This window comes from Maniola jurtina, chromosome 4 (assembly GCF_905333055.1).
Source record: "Maniola jurtina chromosome 4, ilManJurt1.1, whole genome shotgun sequence".
Classification (NCBI taxonomy): domain Eukaryota; kingdom Metazoa; phylum Arthropoda; class Insecta; order Lepidoptera; family Nymphalidae; genus Maniola; species Maniola jurtina.
The window spans coordinates 10,001-19,826 of NC_060032.1; the positions used below are offsets into that span (position 1 = coordinate 10,001).

The 9,826-nt window shown below is 37.8% G+C and overlaps 1 protein-coding gene and 1 long non-coding RNA gene across 3 annotated transcripts; one reads left to right on the forward strand and one right to left on the reverse strand.

Moving 5' to 3' along the window:
• Nucleotides 1-1,632: 1,632 nt before the first annotated feature.
• Nucleotides 1,633-2,822, reverse strand: LOC123864902 (mitochondrial intermembrane space import and assembly protein 40-like). Of its 2 annotated transcripts, none has more exons than XM_045905646.1 (2): nucleotides 2,246-2,822; nucleotides 1,633-2,173 (listed from the first exon to the last, which is right to left on the reverse strand). In XM_045905646.1, exons 1-2 carry the CDS (start codon nucleotides 2,510-2,512, stop codon nucleotides 2,144-2,146), a joined length of 297 nt encoding a protein of 98 aa, XP_045761602.1. In that variant the 5' UTR covers nucleotides 2,513-2,822; the 3' UTR covers nucleotides 1,633-2,143. The 2 variants fall into 2 exon arrangements, with proteins under 2 accessions (XP_045761602.1, XP_045761603.1); XM_045905647.1 differs by having other exon boundaries at nucleotides 1,633-2,283; nucleotides 2,316-2,819.
• A 5,781-nt stretch (nucleotides 2,823-8,603) lies between these two features.
• On the forward strand, nucleotides 8,604-9,571 carry LOC123864903. The gene is made up of 3 exons (XR_006795860.1): nucleotides 8,604-8,690; nucleotides 8,769-8,821; nucleotides 8,922-9,571. It is a non-coding gene; the product is annotated as an uncharacterized LOC123864903 (long non-coding RNA).
• Nucleotides 9,572-9,826: the final 255 nt, after the last annotated feature.

A 9,826-nucleotide genomic window follows, 5' to 3' on the forward strand; every position in this document is an offset into this window, starting at 1 on the left:
TAACCTAACATAACCTAACATAACCTAACATAACCTAACATAACCTAACATAACCTAACATAACCTAACATAACCTAACATAACCTAACAACCTAACCTAACATAACCTAACATAACCTAACATAACCTAACATAACCTAACATAACCTAACATAACCTAACATAACCTAACATAACCTAACATAACCTAACATAACCTAACATAACCTAACATAACCTAACATAACCTAACATAACCTAACATAACCTAACATAACCTAACATAACCTAACATAACCTAACATAACCTAACATAACCTAACATAACCTAACATAACCTAACATAACCTAACATAACCTAACATAACCTAACATAACCTAACATAACCTAACATAACCTAACATAACCTAACATAACCTAACATAACCTAACATAACCTAACATAACCTAACATAACCTAACATAACCTAACATAACCTAACATAACCTAACATAACCTAACATAACCTAACATAACCTAACATAACCTAACATAACCTAACATAACCTAACATAACCTAACATAACCTAACATAACCTAACATAACCTAACATAACCTAACATAACCTAACATAACCTAACATAACCTAACATAACCTAACATAACCTAACATAACCTAACATAACCTAACATAACCTAACATAACCTAACATAACCTAACATAACCTAACATAACCTAACATAACCTAACATAACCTAACATAACCTAACATAACCTAACATAACCTAACATAACCTAACATAACCTAACATAACCTAACATAACCTAACATAACCTAACATAACCTAACATAACCTAACATAACCTAACATAACCTAACATAACCTAACATAACCTAACATAACCTAACATAACCTAACATAACCTAACATAACCTAACATAACCTAACATAACCTAACATAACCTAACATAACCTAACATAACCTAACATAACCTAACATAACCTAACATAACCTAACATAACCTAACATAACCTAACATAACCTAACATAACCTAACATAACCTAACATAACCTAACGGTTAGCAATTAGTCCCTAAGTTTACAAAGTTATAAATGCTGCTTTCCTCTGTGTACTTTGTTCCCTTTAGCCTGACTGCCAGCTACACGTTATGTTGGTCGGTGATATTTCGTCAGATATTCTGTCCATAGTAGTCCTGATTTCATTAGTAAGTATGTTGTATTATAGGCTAATATGGTATATCGTTCCATATTTGTCAGTACATGGGTTCACGAGATACAGGGGCTCTAACCTGAAGTGACGTTGCAGAACCATTTTGTTTCACAAAAAAAAATCGTATTAAGTGTCGGTATTTATTTCATACCTCATAAGCGGTTTTACAGTGATGTAAGAAAAGTACTCGTAACAGTTATTTATGTTTTCTGAATAAAAGTTTATTAATTTCAAACGTACATGTTTGTTATCGTGAGGTGGGTTAGCTTTGTTGATGTCTTCAGAGCGTGACACCTTGCAGCTGCGTCGTGTTTCGAATTGCTGATTAGACATTTTATGTATGGATAAAAGCTATTTTATAAGAAAATGTACTGAAAATATTGTAGTCTTCCATAGATATCAATCTGTGTGCTTCATGCATCAATGTTCCGTTCCGTTTTTTCGTAATGTATTTATTTCTCTTTGTAAAATCAAAGTAGTTCATCGCATAACACATTTTGATAGTACCTTCTCTTACTGCTATCAAAACTCACTCAAATATTTACAACACTGTACCGGAGCAGTTTCTTCATTAACTAAAACTAATTCCTCATCGGCAGCTCGGCAGCCGCGGCCAAATGTTACAACAAAATACCAACCTATGAGTACCACTCCTGGTTTGTGGACAGATTGAATGACAATGTAGTGAAAAAGTTATCGAACCGAGGACGAATTCTAACATAAGTTTTGTGGACAGGTGTTGGCTGTACGAGGTGTGTTTCTACTGTAAAAGCCTCAACTACGATTTCTCAAGGATTTAGAGAGAAAAGTCTGTGAATGTTAATTTCGGAATTTTTTTTTCAGAGATACGAAATAGTCCGCATAATATTATTCACTTCTGGTAAACATCTTCTGCCCGTTAATACACCCAGTGATGTCGAGAGTCGTGCAGAGAACTTTAGTTGGAATTATGTGGTTGTACGTTGAATGTCGGTGACCTGTCCGTGACCTCACATTTTATGTGCGTAATAAAAAGTTGTCTGAAAACAGAACGCAACGCAAGGGCGCCCCCTAGTGCTCCGCGCTGGCGGCGGCGGCGGCGACGGCGCGGCGGCGGGCTCGGCCGCGGGGGTGCGGGGGGCGGGCTTGGCGGCGGGCGCGGCGTCGCCTGCAGCGTCGAGCGCGGCGGCGAGCTCGTCGTCGTCGTCGTCCTTGGCGTACAGCGTGGGATACTGCGCCATGCAGTCCTGCATCACGCTGAACTTCTCGTAGCAGTCGCTGCCCTTCGGCTCCGCCTCGCTGCCGACACACACACAAACACACAAACACACATACATACATTTATTTTCCGTAATAATATAGTTAGTGGGTCGCCCCGAACCTTGCGTACGTCACACAATTGACAAACGGCAAAACATAAGCCTAAAAAACGGTTGATGCCCAACAAGTCACACCCGATGGTGTAACAGTGTGACTCGTTACGATTCCATTAAATGTTTTCCCCGTCGAGTCACACCCACAGCTAGTGTGACTCGTTGGGGATAGAAAGGCTATCAGTGTGACTCAATGCGGGTAAAATTCATCGAGCTCTTACTTCCCAACGAGTTACAGTGTGACACGATTGCATGAAGATGATAGTCAAAATTATTAATCAATTAATTTTTTTGTGAATTTGTAAACTGATCATGATTTTCTAAATCCACATAAATAGATTTTGAAAATTTTTGTTTCATACATTTTACTAGAATATATTTTGGTTAATGTAGTTTAATGGAAAAGATTTACATTTGTCGAGGATTTCATACCTCAAAAGGAAAACAGGAACCTATAAAGGATCACTACGTTGTCTGTCTGTCTGCCCCCCGTGTCTGCCATTTTGGGGGAATCAAAATAGGAATCATGACATTTGGCTGGTGGCAATGTCTTAAGGGGCCCACTGACTAACAGTTCGCCGGCAGATATTAATCTGTCAGTTAATCGCAAGAGACCACATATTAACAGTCTATCTGAGGATCTGTGACTTTGGTTTGTTAAAAACTTCAAGTCTGTGGCACTTTTCGATACGGGCCTGTCAGTCGGCGCGTTGGCCGATGTCGGCCTGACAGTCCGTAATCTCCAGTTTTATTTAAACACACACTTGCAGGTAGCCGGCCGGCGGCCTTTCGACAGTCGTCTTATGCCAGTTGATCGCCTTCAGATCTATAATTTTCAACATTGCAATATTTTTTCCAAAAAGGACAACAAACCTCAATTTGTATCTACGTTTATAGAGAGCTTCCCGTGTTTATGAAAGGTGAAGGCCTGCCTGCCAGCCTGTCTGCCTGTCTGCCTGTCTACCTGCCTGCCTGCCTGCCTGCCTGCCTACCTGCCTGTCTGCCTGTCTGCCTGTCTGTTTGTCAGTCTGTCAATAGGGTACTTCCGCCTATCGTTATCGCAAAATGTTGGAAAAAATGCCCGAGTACGGAACCCTCAGTGCGCGAGTCTGACTCGCACTTAGCCCGGTTTTTTTACGTAACATCACTATTACTTTATTTACTGAGTATTTAACTGTCGACCATCGTCTGCTAGTGTGTATCCCGAGCCGGTACGACTTTTGCCGACAAGCGTTGCGGCGGCGGTTTGTAACTGTCGTCTACCGCCTGCTAGTGTGTGGACTCAAAGCCAGTACCCGACCATTGCCGGCAGGCAAATATCGCTTTAGTGAGTGAGCTATGTAGTTTTTTGTCGGCAGGCCGCCTGATAGGACTAAATACTGCAGGCGAACTGTTAATCTGTGGGGCCCTTTATAGCACAATTGAACGAAAAAATTTGAAAACCGTGAACTTATGGTTACATCACAAAAAAATTAAAGATTTGTGTTCCTAATCAAATAATTAGTTTAACTAAATCACATTCGTCATTAATTTGCACATTTTTATTACACTGGTTTGAGATTTCTTGTACGATCGTGCGGAACCCAGAATTCTGTCGGATTCGCACAGAAGTGCGAATCCGACTCTCACTTGAATGGTATTTTTAGAATCAAGTACAATTATTATTGTTGAAAACATGACTACATAACTGAATAATAATGACATACTTTTGTGTCATAAGACACAAAAGTATGTCATTATGTAAGTATGTATAAGTATCAGTATAAGTATGAGATAAGTCATGTTGTTATGCAAAATTCTTGTTGCATTATTTGGTTTTGTATTGTATTTCCTGACAATGTAAATTTTATTACTTAAATCGGTTGATACTTCTGCCGTCCTAACGAAGAGCGCAATAACTAGGTTTCGACTACTTTCGAGATATTCGCGGTTATGATTAGCTACTTACAAATCGTAATATTACATATTGCAGTTTTGATAACCAACAGAACCGAAACTACTGAAGATACAAAAAAGACGTCTAATGCGAAAATATAGAGCTCATTTTCGTGATTACGGAATTCTTTAAGTCAATTTGCCCAAAAACTCGACTTATTGCACTCTTTGTTAGGACGGCAGACTTGACCTCAGTAACTTTAAATGAATCAGGGGGCACGGCAGTGCCCCCGCCAAGACGAGCCAAACGGCGGCCGGGGCGCTACGTACCTTTTTCTCGAAGTGTTTCGCCGTATTTTCGACCCGTCATAACTTCGGTCTGGATGACGCTAGAAAGCTGAAATTTTCAGTATAAGGTGTCCTCAGCAAATTTACCAAATATACTTAGTATCAAATATTTAGCTTTTATGGTTACAGATTTATTGATACCTAAAATACGCCGTTTTCGTCCCTCACTGATGATCATCACAATTCATAGTCTGTAATTCTAGGGTACTTCCAGAAGTCCTAGAAGGCTGAAATTTGGTATGTAGACTAGAAATTGCATACAAAATACAGGAAAATTAAGAAATTGGCAATGCCCCCCCTCTACGACTCTTATGAGAAAAGCAAATCTGTAAATTCTGCCGGTAGAATGCTGATATTTTCAGGATAAGATGTCCTTGGCAAATTGATTAAAAGCATTGAGTATCAATTGTCTAGCTTTTATAGTTTCAGATTTATTGACAGTCAAAACTTCTAGTCTGTAATTCTAGGGTACTTCCCGAAGTCCTAGAAGGCTGAAATTTGGTATGTAGACTAGAAATTGCATACAAACTACAGGAAAATTAAGAAATTGGCAATGCCCCCCCTCTACGACTCTTATGAGAAAAGGAAATCTGTAAATTCTGTCGCTAGAAAGCTGATATTTTCAGGATAAGATGTCCTTGGCAAATTGATTAAACGCATTGAGTATCGATTGTCTAGCTTTTATAGTTTCAGATTTATTGACAGTCAAAACTTCTAGTCTGTAATTCTAGGGTACTTCCCGAAGTCCTAGAAGGCTGAAATTCGGTATGTAGACTAGAAATTGCATACAAACTACAGAAAAATTGAGAAATTGGAATTTCCCCCCCTCTACGCCTCTTATGAGAAAAGCAAATCTGTAAATTCTGTCGCTAGAATGCTGATATTTTCAGGATAAGATGTCCTGGGCAGATTTATTAAACGCATTGAGTATCAATTGTCTAGCTTTTATAGTTTCAGATTTATTGCCAGTCAAAACTTCTAGTCTGTAATTCTAGGGTACTTGCCGAAGTCCTAGAAGGCTGAAATTTGGTATGTAGACTAGAAATTGCATACAAACTACAGGAAAATTAAGAAATTGAAATTTCCCCCCTCTACGACTCTTATGGGAAAAGCAAATCTGTAAATTCTGTTGCTAGAATGCTGATATTTTCAGGATAAGATGTCCTTGGCAGATTTATTAAACGTATTGACTATCAATTGTCTAGCTTTTATAGTTTCAGATTTATCGACATTCAAAACCTCTAGTCACAAATTCTAGGGTACTTTCTGAAGTCCTAGAAGACTGAAATTTGGCATTAAGTAGGAATTTCAAGAATTATGAACAACAGATAAATTAAGAAATCGGGTCCCCCTTCATCCCCTCGTATATGAGATGCATATCTGTAAAATCTGTTGCTCGAATACTAAAGTTTACAGGATAAGATGTCCGTGGCAGATTTATCAAACGTACCAAGTATCTGTGTTTCCTGAAGTCCTAAAAGACTGAAATTTGGTATATCTGCTTCAAAATTGAGTTGCAAGATTCCACCCGAACAAACATACTTATATAAGAGTACATTGCAAGTTGAATAAAAGCTTTTAAAAAAAGAGGTAACGATAGAGAGTGGGCCATGAAAATTATGTACCTACAAGAAATAGATCCAAAAAAAAATTAGGGCACCTGCCAAAAAGAAATGAAATCCCACCAAAAACATTTCATGTAAAAAGTTAGCCAAGACTCACAAGTTCATAATGTTTTCACTGTTAAAAAGTTATGAGATCTCTAGTAGAGCCAAGCCCCTAGCTGTGCTTAGATTTGTGCTGGCCATGGGACCTATCCCAAGTCCAAAGTAATATAGCTCTTAAATGTTCTTGACTATATCACATTTATAACAATAAATAACAAATCACTCTACTTACAAGCTCTGATTCTACAAACCCTATATCTTGGTAAAAAAAAGTACGGCTTGGCCGTTTAATGTTCGTAAAACTATTACATGACATAACATATTAAACGTTAAAAGTTATTAAACGGCCAAGCCGTCTTTTTTTACCAAGATATAGGGTTTGTAGAATCAGAGCTTGTAAGTAGAGTGATTTGTTATTTATTGTTATAAATGTGATATAGTCAAGAACATTTAAGAGCTATATTACTTTGGACTTGGGATAGGTCCCATGGCCAGCACAAATCTAAGCACAGCTAGGGGCTTGGCTCTACTAGAGATCTCATAACTTTTTAACAGTGAAAACATTATGAACTTGTGAGTCTTGGCTAACTTTTTACATGAAATGTTTTTGGTGGGATAATATCTTTATGAAGACTACGATAATTTGGTATTTGCGTTTTGTATAATTCGTCCAAGACGTTCGATTGTGTTAAATATAAAACGCTGGTCAGAAAACTACAATTATTACACTTATAGCAATTCATTTTATGACATTTAATTGTTATACAGTTTATAATAATCTCTCAAAACAACGTTTTGGAGATGTATCTTGAAATCTAAAGTTTTTATTTTCTAAAAGATAATGATAAAAAAATAGTATGATTAAATTGCTCTGACTAGTTTTAAGTGTGATTGTGAGATGGTAATAACAAAAAAATACCCAGCTGAGTTTGTTGTGGTGCATTGGAACCCTACGAAGGTTTAGTTTAGGTACTTTAAGGGCCGGCGCACATATGGCGGAGCGCAGCGCAGAGCATTTTTCACAGTCAAAGTATTATCGACTTTGTCCTCATTGAAATCACACTATAATATTATAAAGGAGAAAGTTTGTATGTGTGTGTGTGTGTATGTTTGTTACTCCTTCACGCAAAATCTACTGGACGGATTGGGCTGAAATTTAGAATGGAGATAGATTATACCCTGGATAAGCACATAGGATACTTTTTATCCCGGAAAATGAAAGAGTTCCCACGGGAATTTTAAAAAACCTACATCCACGCGAACGAAGTCGCGGGCATCAGCTAGTAATATCTAAATTTAATTGTGCATCCGTGCGGATACTTGCGCAGTCCCGCGCGTGCTCGCGCATTCTATGGTAGAAATTCGCGTAATATGTCACGCGATTAGAAAACTTCGCGGGCATGCTCTGCGCTGAACTCCGCCGCACTCCGCCATGTGTGCGCCGGCCCTTAAGGGCATGAGACGGGTCTGCCCGCGAAATTCAAATTTAATTTGATTTTTCGCAATTTGTAAACTAATACAACAACCTAGGCTTATGGCATTTTAATTGCTCCAATGGCAGTAGCATCCTCACAGGTTTATATAAAAACCTTTACTTGAAAGGGTCCAGTTTAAGAAATTAGCTCTAGTATTGTCGACTAATTTGTGGGTTATAGTGGATACTAGAGCTAATTTCTTAAACTGGACCCTTTCAAGTGAAGATTTTTAAATAAATAGTTGGGGATGATACTGTTATTGTCGCAAATAAAATGCCATAAGCCTACGTTGTCGTATTAGTTTACAAATTGCGAAAAACCAAATTAAATTTGAATTTCGCGGTGTAACGTGTGGTATTTATTGTATATAAATATTAAAAGTAAACATATAACTTCAAATCACTGATCTCCTTACGACTAGCGACATCTGTGCGTAGCGGGTGGAACTAGTTCGGCATCTTGGTGTGATGCTTGTAACAGCCATCATAAAAGAATTTATTTATTATTACTAATTATTAATTTACGTTTGTGTAAATATTTGCCTTTTCTTTATAAAAGGATCTATAAAATACATTTGTAAAAGTTTCACATGAGTTAGGGAATTATTTTTAAAACTGACAGGTGGTCAGGAATCTGGGGCCAGAAAAAAAAAAAAAAAGAAAAAGAATTTGGTGTGACAGTTTTTCTTTCTTTTTTCGGACGCCTTGCAAGATGGATGGCGTAATTAAAATTCGTAAAGGATAATGTGTTAGTTTAGGCTGGGATTTTTGAAAAATGGTATGTGTGAGTTTATTCGTGCGAGATCAATTCGTCCACTTTTCGATGGTGTTGTGAATTTATGATTCCTTGTTACAGTTTTAGGATAAAGTTCTACCACGCGGCGGGTGGGTGTCGGTCATCACGATTTGGTAAGTGAATCATTACTCTCAAAAATTAATTAGAAAGATGTAAGGCTCCCCTACCCGAAATAAGCGTGTCGCCAATTTGCAATTTCATTTTTCTTTTTAGGTGGCGACATGGGTGTGTCGTGTTGATGTGTTGTTGTGATTAAGAATTTTATGGAATTTAATTGAAATTTAAACAACTTGATAAGAAAATCATCATCATGGTCCCCTAACAACCTAATAATTTAAAAACCATGATTGGGTTATAAAATAACGCTGAAATTTGAGAGTTAACACGCGTTTTGCTCGCTTCACGTTTGGATTGAGGAAGCGTGCACCGCCAGTAATCCATAGGAATCTCTTGCATCCTTTACCTTGCTCGTCCGTATGACACACGGCCACAGTCTGCATGAGCCGCGCGTCCGGAGCGAAGCTTGATTTTTCGGAACAGGTGTTTTCCTAAGTCTTCAGGAGATTAAGGTGGATTCTCTCCAACATATTAACTTTTTTTGTGAAGCTAATTCAACTACTTTTGTATTTTGGTTGACATTTATACTAATTGATGGTTTACCCTAGATTGTGACTTATCCGTTCATAAAATTGTAACTTAGCATTATGTCGAGTAACCTAAGATCATAATTAAGGTGCGTTGAATGCGGACAGCACCTTGAGATTGTATAATACCTCTCTCATGTCTCAGTAACTAGTCGAGTAAACTATAAATTGTAAAGCTCTAACAAACAAGAGAAGAATTAAATAACTATTTCTAAGGTACTCGAGGTTTCAATTTAATAATTAACTTTTTCCACATAAATCCCTGGCTGTACGGAGCTGATTCTGCTAACATGTCTAGGTCCAAGCAACGCACCTAGAGTCCCTGTAAGACCTAGGACCTGGATATGTTACAGCGGGCAGACCCGTCGCATCCACCTTAATTTTTAAGTGTGCTAATATTTATCACCATCACGTTATTGAACCAAAAATAGTTTATGAGATTTTTAAATAGTTAATAAATTATTTAAATTATTT